Source organism: Dermacentor variabilis, chromosome 1 (genome assembly GCF_050947875.1).
Source record: "Dermacentor variabilis isolate Ectoservices chromosome 1, ASM5094787v1, whole genome shotgun sequence".
Classification (NCBI taxonomy): domain Eukaryota; kingdom Metazoa; phylum Arthropoda; class Arachnida; order Ixodida; family Ixodidae; genus Dermacentor; species Dermacentor variabilis.
Window position 1 is genome coordinate 3,467,010 of NC_134568.1, and position 20,263 is coordinate 3,487,272.

General features: G+C 45.6%; 1 protein-coding gene across 1 annotated transcript in view; it reads left to right on the plus strand.

The window, feature by feature from the left end:
- LOC142574921 (uncharacterized) overlaps nucleotides 1-20,263 on the plus strand; it is a 57,431-nt gene that overhangs the window by 16,545 nt on the left and 20,623 nt on the right. Inside the window, exon 4 of the mRNA XM_075683915.1 lies at nucleotides 1,917-2,151. Within this exon, the coding sequence (XP_075540030.1) occupies nucleotides 1,917-2,151 (235 nt within the window). The remainder of the gene's footprint in view (nucleotides 1-1,916; nucleotides 2,152-20,263) is intronic.

Genomic DNA, 20,263 nt, shown 5'->3' on the forward strand with positions numbered 1-20,263 from the left:
TATGAGGCAACAATCTTTATAATTAAAATCGTCCCATGGAAGCTTCGAAGGGGGGGGGGGGTCTTTCACCCTCTTCCGCCAGCACGTCTCTTGAAAGTGTATATGACGCATATCTTGCCGCCACGTCTGACTAGAGTGCATTTTTACGCTCGAAAGCAGTTATGCGATGCCATCAATGACCCAGATGGCGGTATCGCTTCCATGACGTACTGTCTTACTTGAATGGAGGCTGATACTTTTGTTTAAAAACCAATGCAGGAAATCAAGGGGCTGGTTTTGATTCGAACGTGCGGTTTGGCCGCAACCGCCGGACACTGTGGACCTCAGAAAGACCAATACCACTAGGTGAAAGAACATGTTCTTGATTTCATAAGCACACACAGAATGTCGCAACTTCCGGAGGGCTGTTGTTATACAGGCGAAGGAGACCGCAAGCTCACGTAGCGTCGCTCAGAACAAGTTGAGACGTTCTGTCAACGTGAGACGTGCCTGTCAACTTTGACATGCTCACTTCGCTTAGTGAGGTAGTGAACTGGGTCATGGTGGCATAGCATGACGTTCTGGCTAATGTGATCGTGTGAGAAACGCAGAAATGTGAGATCCCGAATATGTTGAATTTTTTCCTTCGGTGTAGAATTAAGAATGTTTGTTTAGTTTCTGGGATTTCGAATTGAGCAGTTCCACCTAGAATTTACGTTAGTCTAGAGCCAAGTAAATACAGTAATTTTTCATTGGGAAAACTACACCTCACTTTTTCTGACGGCGTCTTTAAATGTGGCCTTCACTGCAATGCGAAAATGCTTTGCATTTCAATGTCAAGGTTGCGTTTCAGTCAACGTTCGGGGTGTCATCACGCTTATTTGTTCTTAAATACATGTGTGAACGACATGCTTTTTTGTTGTCGTTGTTTTCATGCAAAGGCTGACATTAACTTTTCCTACTGTAACATGTTTAATCTCTTTCAGAGGGAAGCGCCTTCTCTTTTGATGATTCTAACATCATGCGCGACTACATGAGGTAGGAACCATCAGGACTATTATGGCGTCTCCTATATGCAAGAAATAGAGGTCACTTCGCCTGCAGTTGTCTAGTAATGCGCTTTCGATAGATTGACTGTCTTAGTTTATAATGCTGACAAAGTATTGTGAGGTCTATGACCATCGATCACTACCACTGAATTCTGATGAAGTACCTCTGACGACGTACCATGATGATGTACCACTGAGCGTGATCTGCAGGCTACGCACGTTTCTGTTAAGCTGAACAACTTTCAAGCAATACTTTTTAATTATTTTCTGGCAACGGCTACTTCTTTTCTTCTTAGTCGGTTTTTGTTATTATTAGAATGCGTAGCACCCCTTAAAATTTCAAAAATCTATTGTCTCCAAAAGGTTAACGTGTGATCATACCCGGACCCGAAGAGGCAGCGTAGCCTGATCGAATAAGCACGGGAGATGGCTACGGCCCGCGGCTACCTGCAATAAGAACACCCACCTAGGCCGCAAACTGGGCTTGCTCATTATAAAAGTTTATCATATTCGGTCTCTCTCTCTCTCTGTCATGAATGTGCTTCGATGTTCAATCTCCATCGAAAGCTGTGGTTTGTTCCTCGAGTGTTTTCTTTGTTTTGGGATCCTGCTCTTTACTGCCTTCTAGAACGATGGTTTATATTGAAGGTTCTGTATTTCAAGATATTGTATTTCAAAATAATAATGAGTAATAATAAGTAATAATAATAAGTAATAATGTATTTCAAAACTTTATTAATTCATCAAGGACCGCAATGAAACTGCTTACTCCCCCAAAAACGAACAGCAGGCGCGCAATCACTGCAGTTGTGTCCTGAATATTTATTTTTATAGAGCCAGTTTGTTCAGCCATAATAAGTATACAAGAACATACGCTACACTTCGCAGCAGCTCGCAGGGGTTGGAGCAATACGGTACTCCTCTTCCCAACCGGTGCCGAGGACCGCCCATGGGTTCAGCTCAGGTATTGCGTGGAAGAGGGTCTGGCCAAGGTTTGGAGCGCGTGTTTCGAGGTTCTACGCCGCGCCCAGCGTCCAATGGCTGTCACAAGGACGGCGAGGGCTTCTGGATCCATGGACCTTGCACTCGACACCCGCCTCAGCACACCTCGACAATGCTTCAGGTACCGACAGCTTATTGGTAAAGCAACTTGGTATGCGTGCTATTCATGTAAGCAGGCCCTGTGGCTGGATTAGATATGAGCAGTAATATGACACGTGGAATTGATGCATTGCGTACCACATTGTAATGCAAAGTGAGATATTCATTCTTTTTTATTTCACGCTCATAGGTTTGGTACAAATACGTACGGACCCTTTCATTGTACTATAATGACAACCCAATTTAATGACGGGCCACGAAGACATCAATGAACGGGAAGTTATAATGGCGACAGCTAATCTCCGAGGGCCGTTGAAGTGTGCGCTTAAATTCCTCTCATGGTCGGGAACCAACAGAAATTTAGAAGAAGTTAATCTTTCCTCAAAATGAAATGAAATTCGAAGTGCAATTGGCATGGTTGCAAACAGTGACATCAACAGTTCATAAAATGTACTTCCAGGTGAGCAAGTCACATTATATTTTTAGATTTCATCATCATCATCATTATCATCATCATCATCATCATCATCATCTGTCTGGTTGCGCCCACTGCAGGGCAAAGGCCTCTCCCATATTTCTCCAACAACCCCGGTCATTTACTAATTGTGGCCATGTCGTCCCTGCCAACTTCTTAAGAGGTAGCTTTAGCTCGGGTGCTCTTATCTAAATACATGTAAAAGGAGAATTCGTTTTTCTCGGCAACCACTGCACCAAATTTGACGAGGTTTGTTGCATTTCAAAGACAAACCTAAAATCTAGTGACTGTTAGTTTCGAATTTTTCAGTTAAGTCGTCAATTTTTTATCATAAATTGGCAAAAATCGAAAATTTTCAAAAAATGAAACTATCAAGTTTACAACTCTGTAACTCAACCACTAAAAATGATAATACAATTCTGTGAATTGCATCTAATGGTACATCTAAAGCGGACAAAATTTATATGTTACACATGAATATAAAAAAATGTAATCATAGGAAAATACAACTTTTGCAAAACCGTTGTAACCAACGTAACAAATTCACGTAATATGTAAAATTACATATTGAATTTGTCCGCTTTGAATGATCTAATGGATGCCGTTTACAGAATCGCGATATCAGTTCTTGATGCAGAGCTATGAATTTGTAAGCTTCGTGCTTCTATTTTTTTCGAACGGTCAAATATTTGAAAATCATTTTAAGAAAATTCAAGCCCTAAATCGAAATTTGGCTTCCAACAGTCACTAGAATTTAACATTCTCTTTCAAATGCAACAAATTTAATCAAAATCTGTCCAGGGGTTATCTCATAAAAACGTTTTTGCGTTTTACATGTATTTGAATAGGCCGCGTCGGAGTTGGGCCCGAGCTAAAGCTTCCTCTTAATTTCATCCGCCCGCCTAACTTTCTGCCGCCCCCTGCTACGCTTCCCTTCCCTTGGAATCCAGTCCGTAACCCTTAATGACCATCGGTTATCGTCCCTCCTCATTACATGTCCTGCCCGTGCCCATTTCTTTTTCTTGATTCCCACTAAGATGTCATTAACTCGCGTTTGTTTCCTCACCCAATCTGCTCTTTTCTTATCCCTTAACGTTACACCCATCATTCTTCTTTCCATGACTCGTTGCGTCGTCCTCAATTTAAGTAGAACCCTTTTCGTAAGCCTCCAGGTTTCTGCCCCGTAGGTGAGTATTAGTCAGGCACAGCTATTATACAGTTTTCTCTTAAGGGATAATGGCAACCTGCTGTTCATGATCTGAGAATGCCTGCGAAACGCAACCCAGCCCATTCTTATTCTTCTGATTATTTCCGTGTCATGATCCAGATCCGCCGTTACTACGTGCCCTAAGTACATGTATTCCCTTACCACTTCCAATTCCTCGCTACCTATTGTAAAGTGCTGCTCTCTTCCGAGACTGTTAAACATTACTTTAGTTTTCTGCAGATTAATTTTTAGACCCACTCTTCTGCTTTGCCTCTCCAGGTCAGTGAGCATGCATTGCAATTGGTCCCCTGAGTTACTAAGCAAGGCAATATCATCAGCGAATCGCAAGTTACTAAGGTATTCCCCGTCAACTTTTATACCCAATTCTTCCCAATCCAGGTCTCTGAATACCTCGTGTAAACACGCTGTGAATAGTATTGAAGAAATGGTATCTCCCTGCCTGACGCCTTTCTTTATTGGGATTTTGTTGCTTTCTTTATGGAGGACTACGGTGGCTGTGCAGCCGCTACAGATATCTTTCAGTGTTTTTACATACGGCTCGTCTACACCCTGATTCCGAAATGCCTCCATGACTGCTGAGGTTTCGACAGAATCAAATGCTTTCTCGTAATCAATGAAAGCTATATATCAGGGTTGGTTATATTCCTTACATTTCTCTATCACCTGATTGATAGTGTGAATATGGTCTATTGTTGAGTAGCCTTTACGGAATCCTGCCTGGTCCTGTGCTTGACAGAAGTCTAAGGTGTTCCTGACTCTATTTGCGATTACCTTAGTAAATACTTTGTAGGCAACCGAGAGTAAGCGGATCGGTCTATAATTTTTCAAGTCTTTGGTGTCCCCTTTCTTATGGATTAGGATTATGTTAGCGTTCTTCCAAGATTCCGGTACGCTCGAGGTCATGAGGCATTGCGTATACAGGGTGGCCAGTTTCTCTAGAACAATCTGCCCACCATCCTTCAACAAATCTGCTGTTACCTGATCACCCCCAGCTGCCTTCCCCCTTTGCATAGCTCCCAAGGCTTTCTTTACTTCTTCCGGCATTACCTGTGGGATCTCGAATTCCTCTAGACTATACTCTCTTCCATTGTCGTCGTGGGTGCCAAGGGTACTGTATAAATCTCTATAGAACTCCTCAGCCACTTGAACTATCTCATCCATATTAGTAATGATATGGCCGGCTTTGTCTCTTAACGTGTACATCTGATTCTTGCCAATTCCTAGTTTCTTCTTCACGGCTTTTAGGCTTCCTCCGTTCCTGAGAGCATGTTCAATTCTATCCATATTATGCTTCCGTATGTCAGCTGTCTTACGCTTGTTGATTGTGATTAACTTGGAAAGTTCTGCCAGTTCTATTCTAGCTGTAGGGTTAGAGGCTTTCATACATTGGTGTTTTTTATCAGATCTTTCGTCTCCTGCGATAGCTTGCTGGTATCCTGTCTAACGGAGTTACCAGCGACTTCTATTGCACACCCCTTAATGATGCCACAAGATTGTCGTTCATTGCTTCAACACTACGGTCCTCTTCCTGAGTTAAAGCCGAACACCGGTTCTGTAGCTTGATCTGAAATTCCTCTATTTTCCCTCTTACCGCTAACTCATTAATCGACTTTTTATGTACCAGTTTCTTCCGTTCCTTCCTCAGGTCTAAGCTAATTCGACTTCTTACCATCCTATGGTCACTGCAGCGCACCTTGTTGAGCACGTCCACATCTTGAATGATGCCAGGGTTAGCGCAGAGTATGAGGTCTATTTCATTTCTCGTCTTGCCGTTTGGGCTCTTCCACGTCCACTTTCGTCTATCCCGCTTGCGGAAGAAGGTATTCATTATCCGTATAGTATTTCTGTTCCGCAAACTCTACTAATAACTCTCCTCTGCTATTCCTAGTGCCTATGCCATATGGCCCCACTGTCTCCAGTCTGCTTATTGCCTACCTTGGCATTGAAGTCGCCCATCAGTACAGTGTATTTTGTTTTCACTCTACCCATCGCCGATTTCACGTCTTCATAGAAGCTTTCGACTTCCTGGTCATCATGACTGGATGTAGGGGCGTAGACCTGTACAACCTTCATTGTGTACCTCTTATTAGGTTTCACAACAAGACCTGCCACCCTCTCGTTAACGCTATAGAATTGCTGTATGTTACCAGCTATTTCCTTATTAATCAGGAATCCAACTCCTAGTTCTCGTCTCTCCGCTAAGCCCCGGTAGCACAGTACGTGCCCGCTTTTTAGCACTGTATATGCTTGTTTTGTCCTCTTAACTTCACTGAGCCGTATTGTATTCCCATTTACTGCCCTCTAATTCCTCCAATAGCACTGCTCGACTCGCCTCACTAGATAACGTTCTAGCATTAAACGTTGCCAGGTTCAGATTCCAATGGCGGCCTATCCGGAGCCAGGGATTCTTAGCACCCTCTGCTGCGTCGCAGGTCTGACCGCCGCCGTGGTCACTTGCTTCGCAGCTGGTGGGGACAGAGGGCCGGGGTTCGATTGTTGTGTTCATATAGGAGGTTTGTGGCCAAGTACTGCACCACGGTGGCCAATCCTGCTCTGGTGACGGAGTGCGTTACCGGTTCTGGTCACCGGGATCAGGCCACACTCCAGACCTGTTTATGCAATTTTATCAACACGCAGATTTTTTTTAATCCGGTGGAAAATTGCGCGGCACCGGGATTCGAACGACGGACCTCTTGGGCGCGAGGCGGGTGTTCTACCTCTACGCTACCGCTGCACGCGATGGCGTAGATATTTGGGTTTCAGCTAAGCGCAAACAAGTAGCGGGCAAATAATAAAGATGAAGATAAATGAACCTGTCTTACCCACCTACGTTCTGCATGACAGCGATATCAACATACAGTTATGTAGATACCACAAGAGCAAGTTGAATATATCAAGCGGCAAGGTCACCGCACTTTGCTCTAGTATATTCTCGCATCATGGCTGCAAGCAGAAAAGCCAAACAAAAGCAAGCGATGGCACAGCTAAGAACCTGGTCGAGGCAAGAGCTTATGTATCGCTTTTATCAAGTTCTGGCAGTTACAAAAGTTCGCCTTGCAGAAACCACACCTACTCATGCATACCGACATTCATAGGAAGGGCAAAAGGGTTTAGGCACGAGAAAGGCTACAACAAAGACATACAGGCAGAGACCGAGGAGCGCATACGCCAACCGCCCCGTTACCTCTGCAAGGACGCTGAATTGCGGAATGCCATGACAATACAAACAAAAGTTTTGCTGCTCTGCGAAGCTATTATAATCCTACTACGCATAACAAATCGTCAGTTGCCGCCATTACTTGCTCGCAGATTGGGCAAAACTGCACTTGCACAAAAAATGCAGCAATATAACAGTCACTTTCTTCTTAATTGTACTCAAACATGACTGTATTTTAGCATCTTACAGTACATACGTGAAACTTTTTTTCCTTTGAACTAACATCTAGCCATTAAAAGAATGTCTGATATTGGTGAGAACAGAAAACTGCATATTTTTTGCGTGCTGTCAAGGAGCAAAGAACCTGCAGTGGATGAGTCCTGATAAATGTGACATGCGCCCTGGAATAGAGATGTCACACCACGCACAATATCAGCAATGAACTCGTTTTGCTAATTTTTTTCGCAGACTTAGCAAAGTTCATACACCTCAGAAACGCATCATGCCAATACGGCCCACTTGTAACCAATATAGACGCCAGCTCCCTTTCGGAGACACAATTAAAATGTAGCTCATTAGGTAACACAATGACAGTCAAACAAGATAAAATGCTTCAGAAAGCAATAAAGAAGCTCGCCACGATCGGCAGAACCAGCAACAGAACCTTCTTTTCAAAAACAATTTTGTGATGCAAGCAATGGCGTGCTTATCCGACAAAGGATCGACTGACTGGGAACGACATGATGTGTTGCGGGGTAAGAACAAGGACACAAGAAGAAACAAAATGCCTACACAAGTGTGTGTGTCTGTGTATGGTGTCCTCATGTGGTCCTTTTTCTTGCTGCTCTACACTTCATGCCATTACATGATCTACCAACAAGCCCACGTGACCATCCTCATTCAACGTTGTGTAGTTTTTATATAGATGCACTGACGCAACCACTTGCAACCTATGTGTATGCGGTGTGAAATCCCATATGAACTGCCAAGCACAAAAGTTGCAAGATGGCGCAGTGCTTAGAACGAGCAGCGTCCAGTGGCACATTGCCGTTAGGGGCACGAGTTGACATGCCGGTGGCTGTGCGCTGGTGGACAAAATTCATTTCGCACTTACGAGTTCGACGCAGACTGCAAGGGTGCGGCCGTCATCGTGGGTGTAAAGGTACGCGATGGCGTGACGTCATGCGCGCGATGTAATAATTCCTTTACGCTGCATTGTCTGAGCATGCGCAAAACTTTTGCAGCCACCGTTACACTGCACTCATAGTACCGAATGCCACGGGATTTCGTGTCCATGCTAAGGAAATCCGACGACACCTAAGCTCTTAGGAGTTGTGAATGCGAAGCTATTAATGTCCAATTGAACGCTGCTTTGCAGTCCTTCCAGTTACCAACGCCTCCTAGATAGCACAAGATCGCTGTGGTATTATTCACATTACGCGTCATTCAAATTCACATTACCAATTGAGCTACCCCGGCGCCGTTTTCGAATCTACTTACTTCGGTATATATGTTTTACTACGAGAACCCTGGGAGCGCTAGCCAGCGCCACCACTCACAAACCTGGCGGAGGATGTAGAACATCCTATCTGCAGAGGCGTCACGAGAACGTGATTTTCTTTGGGGGGGGGGGATGGAGGGGAGGGGTCAAGCCGACTGGTCAATAAACCTACACATGCTACCTGAAGGCGTCAGCGTTGCCGGATTCGACACCCTCGCTATGTAATAAACGAGAAGGAGGTTAAGCGAGAGGCCTGAATTTTATTAATCATATGACAAGAAACCAATGACAATAACAATAATATAATATACCTAATAATAACATTAATCACCAATAACAATAAGATTATTCATCATAACCAGCATGGTTTCATGAATGGTCTGTCTCCTGTTTCTCAATTTGTCGAACTTTTTCAGGACCTCGCAAAGAGAATTAATGACCACAGCCAAAGAGATATATTTTTCCCCACTACTCGAAGGCTTTTGATCGCGTTTCAAAGGCCATTAAATATCTCTTTTAGCTTAACTGCGTACTTGGGGATAGTTAGATGGATAGGCGGCTACTTGTCTGAGCGCCGGCATTTCGTACAGTATAAGGACCACGCTTCTTACACCGTCTCGCTTGTTTCTGGCGTTTCGCAAGGTTCAGGGCTGGCACCATTTTTATTCCTCTTATCTACATAAATGACATAGGACACCACGTCGATGTCAACATACGTTTGTTCGCAGACCTGACTGCGTACTCTTACAGCAAATAAACTTTCCAGCAGACCAGGCAAGGTTAAACAAGGCGCCCAACAACGTCGTGCAGTGGTGCAACATCTGGCGAATGGCTATAAGTTCAGAAAAAAGACTGTGTCAATGTCAGCTACAAAATGAAATCAAGGCGTAACTGCTCTTATTGCTGCGGCAACGAATTTGTTCTTGAAACCGTAAGGGAGGAGAAATACCTCGGCACAACTATCTCACAAGACCTCGGTTCATGTACTCATGTGCAGTATATCACCAAGAAAGCAATCAGCAGGCTATTGTTTATAAGCGTGCCCTGCGATATTGCACCCACGAGACCAAACTGCTCGCTTAAGAGGTTCTTATCCAGCCAATCCAAGAATATGCGAACATCGTCTGGTATCCGTTTCTCTAAAAAGATATGATCATGCTTGAGTCGGTGCAACGGAAAGCGGTTCGCCTTATCGACAACAGGTATCGGCGCACCGACTCCCCCCTGTTGTGCCATTACCACAAGCCCGGATTCCGAATCTGCAAGATGGAGAATTTTCCTGCGAGCGCCCTTTGGACAAACCCGGGGCTGCGCCGAAAGGCACAGCGCCCTAATTCTCCCTTGACAAGTCAAGATGCTGAGCCGTCAGGCAGTGGTGTCCTCCGGAGAAGCATCGGCGGGCAACATGTTCAAACGTGTCGCCAAGTGCCAGACAGCCCGGCGCCGTACCTCCCCTTCCCTGGAGGTCACCGCGCCCGCCAACTTTGAACGGGGTGGCCAGCGTGGTCGCTGGTTGGACCCCTCCGACGACCGTCGAGTGCTCACTTTGTATTGGGCCGTTTGAGTGACAATGGTTTCTGGGGGCTTATAAGCCGCGGCGCGCCGCCTGGAAAACCGGATCCGCCGACCCACCGGGAGCAGAGTGCCGCTCTCGACTGGAGTGAGATGTGTCACGCGTTTTCGCCGGACGTCGCCGTGCGGGAACAGTCGCGTTTGCTGTGAGCTCTCGGCCCCAGTGCCGATCCCTTCATGTCCTGTATAATGACCTGTATATAGTGTATAAAGTCCCTTTTGTTATTCTCACCGACGCCAGACTCGGAGTCTTCGCTACCAACGCTCTGTCACGAAACGGGTGACGAGCGCTACGGGACCACCTCAAAGTCGTAACAGTGGATGGCAGCTACGGGATTGACCGGCATCAGCTACCTCGGCGCGGTGAGTGCCTGAAGTTTACCTCAAACACCAGACTTTCTCTGACACAGGTTATAGTAGCTTAGGGAAGGATTTGGTGTTGCATTGTGTTAACCTTGTGTGTTTCAAGCCTAGTGGGAGTGTTTTGAAAACCAGGGGATGCTGAGGGGGTAAACAGGGCAGTGTGTGAAATACTTGCATATGTCTTACTAGTAGTATTATAGTAGCGTAGGGCAGGTATATTCAAAAAGGGTAAACAGCAGGAGGACAGTGTGCACGATGGAGAAGTACAAGGTCAAAGAACTTCTCCAAATTTGTGAGGAGTTGGGCATTGAGTTGGGCTCAACCAAAAGAAAGAATGCGATTCTTGAGGTCATGAGGACTGGGGATGTAACGGCTGAGGAAGCCGAAGAGGCCTGGGCGGATATCAATGAACGTCGGGAGCGGCAGGCAGAAAAGGAACGTCGCGAGGAGGAAAAGAGGGAGAAGGTACGTTGCGAGGAGGAAAGGAAAGAAAAGGAACGTCGCGAGGAGGAAAAGAGGGAGAAGGAACGTTGCGAGGAGGAAAGGAAAGAAAAGGAACGTCGGGAGTGGCAGGCAGAAAAGGAACGTCGGGAGTTGCAGGCAGAAAGGGAACGTCGCGAGCACGAGCTTAAAATGAAAGAGTTGGAGACTCGAAATAGCTCGCCGGCGCCTAGTCTCACTGCTAACGTTCCAAGAATACGCGATCAACTTCCACCCTTTGTCGTCGGAGAGGATATTGCCAAATACCTCGTGAAATTTGAGCACGTGTGCGAACGGAACAGCATTGAGCGATCCCTCTGGGCACAGAATCTGTTAGCCTTGCTTCCTGGGGAGGCATCAGACGTAATAACTTGCTTATCGAAAGAGGCGTTTGAGAGCTACAGTGATGTGAAGGAAGCGCTACTGCGGAAGTACAAATTGTCGCCCGAAGCTTTCCGGCAGAGGTTCCGGTATGCAAAAAAGGGCAAGGAGTCGAATGTTGACTTCGCGTTTCGTCTAAAAGCCGATCTGGTGGAATGGCTGAAGGGCGAAGAGGTTTACGACGACCGCGACAAAATCGTCGAATGCATCGCGTTGGAGCAGTTCTACCGTTGCATTGATGAGGATGTCAGGCTCTGGCTGCAAGATAGGCTAAAAGAGGTTAAGCTAAACAAGGCAGCAGAGTTAGCGGAAGAGTATTACACCCGCCGCAGCTTGCACAGCAAGGCAGTGCGCGTAGAAAAAGCAGATAGGAGAGATGGGTTTTCCGGGAAGCCCGACGAACGGAAGCAAATCACGCGTCGCGAGTTTCGGAAAGACGAGTCCCTTACCAAAGAAACTGTAAGGGAAGGACAGAATACGTCTCAGAATGCTAACGATGGTCCCAAGCAGCGAAACGATACGACGCGTTCTTTTGAAAAACGGAAGCCGTTAACTTGCTACAATTGCAAAAAGCAAGGGCACATCGCTGCGAGCTGCCCAGAGAAAATTGCTTTTGCAACAATACGGGAAACTAACAAAAACATACGACTCTTGGAGCCATATATGCGGGAAATTAAGGTAAACGGCAAGAAGTGCCGAGCACTTCGGGACTCTGCAGCAACTATGGACGTTGTTCACCCGTCTTTCGTCTCCTCGAGTGATCTTACGGGAGAGTGCGCTAGGATACGGCAAGTGGCCGAGGAGGAGAGTGTCTGTTTACCGATCGCAACGGTTATCATTGAAGGAGAGTTTGGGAAACTTAACACCGAAGCCGCTGTGTCAGCCGCCCTCCCGGAGCACTTTTCCTACCTCTTCTCAAATAACACGGAGCAGCTGCTGAAGGATCAGGGCAAATCATTCTTTGCCGACGTGGCGTACATGGCGCTCACGCGATCCAAAGCGCTCCCGCTGTCGAGGGAACTTGACTTTGCGTCGGTGAGCGAAAGGCGGTGCGGCACACGGACTGATCAAGGTAACTTGAGTGGCGAGCAGTCACGGGAGAGGCAGAGCTCGGAGGCTGGCCTAGGCGAGCGGGTCCTGGAAGTGAGTGGGAGTGACGCGTGCAGTGCTAGCCGCGATATAGACGCGACGCCGCATTTAGGCGACGCGGGCTCCACACTCGCTCCGGTTTCCGCCAGCTGGCAGGAGCAGGCGGCAGTTGAAAGAGAAACTCTGATTCGCGAGCAACAGGAAGACTGTTCACTAGCCGATCTGAGGAAGAGCGTCAAACGGGGAGTGAAAAAAAAGTGGGTTTCATTTGGCAAGGAATCTGGCTTATTGTACCGCCGCTACACGGATAAGCAGGGTCGCAAATATAAGCAGCTTCGGATTCCGCGAAAATATCGCCGGGAAAAATGAATGACCTCATTTGCATCCTCAGTAGTATGTTTTCGGTCCAAGTGATTTCAAGGGGACCATTCTATTTGTCATTGTTATTGCTGATTATTAATTGTTCCTGATCTTTTGGTGTGTTGTTCATTTGAAAAAGGGTTGTTTGAGCCTTGTATACTAGATCGTACACCTGCCTCTTGTTGCAGCGGGAGCAAAAAGGGGGATAGCAATTCAGTTAGGTTGATTTGTATTATAGCCTTGTCTGGTATTTGACGGGAGACAGAGGGCACTTGTTCGTGTTGGGTGTTGCCTTTTGCCGGTCGGTTTTGCAAGCTGCAGAACGACCAACCGGGACCAGTGGCGAGAAGCAAGGGCTTAGGAACGACCCGAGCGGAGCTGGTTGAGGTGCCTTGGCGACAACGCGGTGAGCCGAGCTCCTGTCCTGGCGAGTGGGACCTGGGCACGTGAAGTGACCTGACGTCCCGACACTGGACGTAAACTTGGACGAGCCTGACGAACGTGCGCGCCTGGCATCCGAGCCACGTGGAGGCAGCTCGTCTTCCCGGCGCCTTATCTGAGGGCGGGGATGCTGTTGTGCCATTACCACAAGCCCGGATTCCGAATCTGCAAGATGGAGAATTTTCCTGCGAGCGCCCTTTGGACAAACCCGGGGCTGCGCCGAAAGGCACAGCGCCCTAATTCTCCCTTGACAAGTCAAGATGCTGAGCCGTCAGGCAGTGGTGTCCTCCGGAGAAGCATCGGCGGGCAACATGTTCAAACGTCTCGCCAAGTGCCAGACAGCCCGGCGCCGTACCTCCCCTTTCCTGGAGGTCACCGCGCCCGCCAACTTTGAACGGGGTGGCCAGCGTGGTCGCTGGTTGGACCCCTCCGACGACCGTCGAGTGCTCACTTTGTATTGGGCCGTTTGAGTGACAATGGTTTCTGGGGGCTTATAAGCCGCGGCGCGCCGCCTGGAAAACCGGATCCGCCGACCCACCGGGAGCAGAGTGCCGCTCTCGACTGGAGTGAGATGTGTCACGCGTTTTCGCCGGACGTCGCCGTGCGGGAACAGTCGCGTTTGCTGTGAGCTCTCGGCCCCAGTGCCGAGATCTTCATTTCCTGTATAATGACCTGTATATAGTGTATAAAGTCCCTTTTGTTATTCTCACCGACGCCTGACTCGGAGTCTTCGCTACCAACGCTCTGTCACGAAACGGGTGACGAGCGCTACGGGACCACCTCAAAGTCGTAACACCTCCCCCCCCCCCCCGGAACTGCTTTCACGCGCTGGCCTTGCCACCCTATTCAACCGCGCGACCCTCCATAGACTGAAGTTTCTATATTCATTAGTTCATAATGTGCTGAAGATAAATCCTACCACTTGTGTCAATTTCAGTCGTTCCAGGGAAACACGACACCAACGTGAATTCGCGCTTGAAGAATACTCTTGCGTTAACAACGTATTTCAGTACTCTCTTTCCCCCGAGCGGTGCACAGTTGGAACGCACTGAATAGCGTTGTAACGTCGCAGGATACGCTGGAAAGCTTCGTTCAGCTCGCAGGGGAGTCGGTGCTGTCTACAACCCATACTTCATGCCCTCTCTGAATTCGTCTTCACAGCTATTTTGTGCTTTCCTTTCTTGATTTTAAGCCAGTAAAAAAGTTTCCTTGATATGTCTTCGTTTTACACCTATTTTGTAAAAACAAAATCACCCAGATTTTTTTTCCGATGTGCATGTAGAGCATCGCACGCGTAATGCGGAGACGTGCGGCAAGTTGTTTTTCCATCCACTTTCATTTCCATTAATTCATCATTTCTTTATTTCAATTAGTAACTACAAGTAAATTCTCATATGTTTTCCTTGGTTTTCTTTGTTTGTTGGCTTCTTATTATTCAAAAAATCGGGTCCCTTTGTTAACCCCTTTCTTCTCGCTTATAACTGCGAAGAGGAATCTAAGAACGCAGGTATTTCGGAGCGCACTATTATAAGGTAATGTGAAGTAAATGATTTACCTAGACGTTTCATCTTGGTGTAATCTCTCTGGAGCTGAAGGGAAACAGTGCATTTTACCAGGAAGGCTTAGAAGGCTATAGATTTACTAATGCATTTACATAGGGTGGGCCAATATTCGAATACTAATAGTTTGTGCGTAATAGTTTATTCCTATTCAAAAATGAACTATTCGGTATTTTCGAATATCAGAATCAACCAGATATTTCGCAACAGCGGCCTGTTTAAGATAGGGTTACTGTTCTCCACCTGCTGAACAAGGTGTCGCAAGCTATAAGTGTCAGAAGTAAAACAGCGACAATGTTTAGAAGCAATGCAGAAACAAGATGAGTAGTGCACGCCTTGTTTTCTGTTTTGCGTCGGAAGTATGGCGATCGTTAACACACCTGGGGTTCGATCTCGTGCACATACCTAGGTACCCAAGAATGGATGGACGTGGAAACTTCCGTCGCTGTAGCACCATTGGGTGTAGTGCAAGATATGATGCGAAAGGCGCAAACACGACGACGGACAAAGAGAGAAACACACACACACAGGGGCCGCTTCACATCAGAACTGCTCAAGCAACACGCCCAGCTATCCATGCTGACGTGGTAGTGCGACGCGGGCGTACAGCGGGGCTGGCGGGTTCAGCTCTCACCCTGAGTTGTTTTTCCCTGCATTTGTCTTTAGCTTCTAATGACACCTCAACCTCAATTAAAAACTGCAAATGGTTTCCTTCATGCCTTTTTTAATTTTCTTCATTATCTGTTGGTTCAATATGGTTCTCACTAACAAATATCTGCGTACGTTCTTACAGAAACAGCGCCCTTATAAAACTGTGCCCCTCGGTTCTCCTTCGTTTCGTCCCATGGATGACAACTCGGTGTTGTTGCTTCTGTGCTACCAATTAGACTTTCTTGCAGTCTAGTCACTTAGTTGTTTTATCTCTTACTTTACAACCAGTGATTTTTTTCCTTGTAACATGCCCTTTATTGTGTCTAGGGCAAAAAAAAATTTACTTTTTCTTTTCCTTTTCCATAACTTGTCATATTTTTTCAACAAATATTTATTTTCCGTTTTTTTGAAAGTTGCTCACACAGCATCCTGTCATTCTCGGAAAGCTTGTTTGCCACCAGTCTAACGGTGTCAAGCGGCTATATCTGTGCAGTTTTTATGACTGTTGTAGGGACCTTTTGTTTAAAATGGTCCTGATTGTCCGTAATAGTTGACTCTCTATCCACTACAAGTCGGTTCCTAAACATACCGAAATAACTATTGCTGCTATAAATAAGTGCGTCTGCATTTGTCTATTCGATTCGATATTTGGTACTCACTATTCGTATTCGAAAAAGTCGTTGTTCGATCGCCTACCTCTAATATTTGCATAACGTGTTTATGACAGCTTAAAATCTTCATTACCTTCAGATTGGAAGTTTCCAAATACAGGAATATTAAAAAGAACACAACCAACCTAGATTTCCTAGCATGAAAATGCACTTAGTCTGCATATTATCCCTAAACGTCTTATGCTTCTCCACGTTCATAGTAGCAGAACTAGATTCTGCGGTACGCGCTTGGCCGCTAGTTGTTAACCCGACGATGACAATTCCCCGAGCTTTGTGCAGGTCAAATACAATATCTGCGCTACTGATCTACTTGAAAGCCGCCGAAAGCCGTGAGAAACGGAAGCGATTTGTTCAGCCGCGCGTGGACGAGCTCAGCTGTACACTGTGAAGGCTATGTAGACCACTGTGTTGTGAAACACAATCGCGATGTGAAGGCTACCAATGTGATGTAAATCATTAGTTCACCGTAGTCACGGAGCTTACGCGTCGTACAGCGAGTTTCTTCCACTTACAATATGTAGCTTTTGAACGTTAAGCTGCGTTCTAGATGATCATTTTCAAGGAACCTGTCTAACTCACAAGCCATTAAAATATCGCGAATTGTTCCTTTAAGTCACTATAAGATAACGCTGATTGCTAAATAAAAAAGTTTGCCGTAAAGATACAAAAAGGTCACTAAATCTAGCGACAATATCACTAATATGGCCACACTGAATAAGTACCGGTAAATTATAGAAGCAAATCTGATTTTGTGTTTTCAAAAATGGTTAGGCTAGACAGCCCCAACAAACACGGGATGATGTAAGAGGTGGTAGATTAAACGTGTTTTGGACTGCCCAGCAACAGCTTTTTGAGCAATGCGTCTTCGCAAAGCACGCCCTGCAGGCGTCTCCTACAGCAAAGCACGGTAACCCTTATCTGCTTAGTGCGGCCGGCCGAAGATCATCTCCTACAGCACGTGGCGATGGCGCCTGAAAGACAATCGTAGAAAGACAATCCTAGCTGCCCAAGCAGCGGATACGTGACAAAGAAATCGTGCCTATGTGGGCGCAATTCTGATAGCAAACATGGCATCAGCTGTTATTCTGTTACATTTGTCAGTGTACAGCCAACAGTGTCCACTTAAACAAGTGTGTGTATAGGAGGGGCATGCCCCCCCCCTCCCCCTCACGCACACCGGCAGATACGCCTATGACATGCATGGTGTGACGCACGCACATGCCAATATAAAAACATCTCACTCGATGACCACGAACACTCGCTTTCACAACGCGGGCGCAATAAAGAGCGCTGGCAGCCAGCAACTAGCTTCATCGCGAGAACACATTTCACGGCCCAATAAATGAAAGCAGTCTTCGAAAGTACTGGGAACATCAATTGCGGTATTGAGATTTTTAGTATGAGAGACCAAGTAGCCCGAGTTAAACCTAGGTCAAGTCTTCAAAGACAACTGCAGCCTTGTAGAGGTGGAGAAATTTACCAGCTGGAACCGACAAGACCCTGTGTGCTATATACGTAACGTAACGGTGATGAGTGCGCTGAAGATACAATGTGACCGGGACTCCGCGTGCAGCTGGTGAAGAGACCAGACCCCCATTATCAGGGCTCCAAGCGGCTTTCTGTAGACTCGAGTGATCTTAGTCGGGACTCCAGGCGTCACATTTCGGGGTTTCAACAGTGTGGGTGTTGGGTGGGGGGGGGGGCAAATGGCCTACTTTGCCCCCCCCCATTTCTGAGAGTTGCGGGGGGCGGGGGGGGAGAAGTGTCCCCGCCCTGTCTCCCCCGGTGGATATGTCAAACTTGCTGCTGCACCTAAATACAAAGAAATCGACAGGACCGGATGAGTCATCAAACTTGTCTTTAAAGAGGTAGACTGAATGGATTGCGAAGTTCTTCATTATTATCTTCACGAAGTCTCTACGGTCAGGTACACTTCATGAAGAATGGAAAGTGATTTAAGTGATACCCGTATTTAAAGACGGGCACACCACATCTACAACCAATTACTGGCCCATTGCACTAACGTCAAGCTGTTGCAAAGTGTTAGAACATATTGTTTCTAAGCATATTCGACTGTATTTGTCACAGAACAATATTCTTAGCAACTGTGAACATAGGTTTCGCGAGGGCTTCTCAACCGCAAAACAATGACTAGAAAGTGTTCACAATTTCAGTAAAGTTATCGATGGCAAGGTACAAATCGACGTGATCTACCTTGACTTCAAAAAGGCCTTTGATGAGGCTAATCATAGAAAACTGTTAATTAAATCAAAGGCTATTTTAGGAGATACAGGTGTAATCAAATGGGTGGAGGATTTTCTTAATAATCGCGCCCAGTTCGTCAGTATTGAAGAAAATAGGTCAACAATCTTTGACGTTAAGCCAGGGGTGCCTCAGAATTCAGGTCTTGGGCCTGTGTTGTTCCTGGTATGCATTAACGATCTAATCGAAGAATCGGCCACAGTTACAGCGAGACTATTCGCCGACGACTGGGTCACATATAGATAAGTGAAATGTATTAGTGACCAGATGCCCTTAAATTACTACTTAGGCAAAGTACACCAATGGTGCGACACGTGGCAGATGTCCCTTAGCCCAGTGAAGACAGCACGTATGACAATAACACACAAACATGAATCTCTGTCATTCACAGACACTCGAGAAGGTGAGCCACTTCATGAACCGAGTATAAGTACCTCATATTTTTAACCTATCGCTGCCAACTGGAATCTTTCCTAGAAAAATGCAACACGCGAAAGTTACAGTCCTATTTAAATCCGGTGACAAAAATAAGCTGTCAAATTACAGGCCAGTATCAGTACTGCCTGTCCTATCCAAGGGACTAGAAAAAGTTATTTGTAAAAGACTAAAGCCATTTTGTGATAAACATTCCATCATATCAAATAAACAATTTGGGTTCCGTGTGGGAATGTCAACTGAATTGGCTCTGCTAACCCAAAAAGAGTGCATTTTAAATGGTTTTGAACATAAAGAACTAACGCTAGGAATTTTCGTAGACTACTCGAAAGCATTTGATAGGCTAAATCATCAGACTTTGCTTACTAAACTAGAACATTATGTGTTTCGGGGCATTTCTCTCAAACTATTACAATCCTATCTTAATCACAGAAAACAACTAGTTTCGATTTCATCAGAAGATTCACGTCTCCAGGAAATTACACAGGGCGTTCCCCAAGGAAGTATACTAGGGCCAGTATTGTTTAATATATATGTTAACGACATTGTCAACATTTCTAATGACGCTAACTTCATCATTTATGCAGACGACACCAGCCTATTCTTTCAGTCTCGCAATATCAGCGATCTCTCGTTGTTGGCAAATACCACGCTAGAACATTTGGCCGAATGGAGCAAGGTTAACGCTCTCAAATTAAATACAAGAAAAACAAAAGCTGTTATTTTTGCACCTCCACAAAAACATCTGAGTGAAGACATACTGTTGCAGGTTGGCTCTGATATAATTGAAGTTGTTCCTAACGTTAAAACTTTGGGTGTTATATTTAATCAAAAACTAACGTGGAATGAACATGTGGAACTTATTGCATCCCGTTTAGCCAAAGCTTGCGGCGTGCTTTGTAGACTCCGTGAGACGATACCATCTAAAGTTAAGCTGATTCTTTATAACGCACTATTCTCATCTCATTTAATGTATTGCCACCTTGTGTGGGGTACCACGTCAAAAGAAAACATCAATAAATTATTACTACTCCAAAAAAAGGCTGTTCGTCATATTGCAAACGCGCCATTCGACGCACATACATGTGAATTATTTTCAAAGTATAATATCATTTGTCTAGTAAGTTTATATAACATTAACCTTGCCCTAAAATACCAGAGCTACTTTAAGTATAATAACGAAGCGTTCTTGCGGTTGTGCAACCTAATAGAACCAATAGATATATCGTATAACATTAGGGACAGAAAGAGATGGCAGCTACCACTTTCCCGTACTAATTATGGATCAAATCGGCTATCCAGTCGCGTCCCATCCTTATTAAATAAACTTCATGAAAACGGTATAGAGATAACTGACACTACTAGGAAAACATTACGAGACTTCCTAATTCAAACTGAGTAATTATTTTTTTTAACGTTACTTTGGCTAGGGGAAGTCACTACTTGGCTCCTTTAAATTAGGTAGTTTTTCATTTTGATGGCATTTTCGCATATAGGATGTAACCTGCA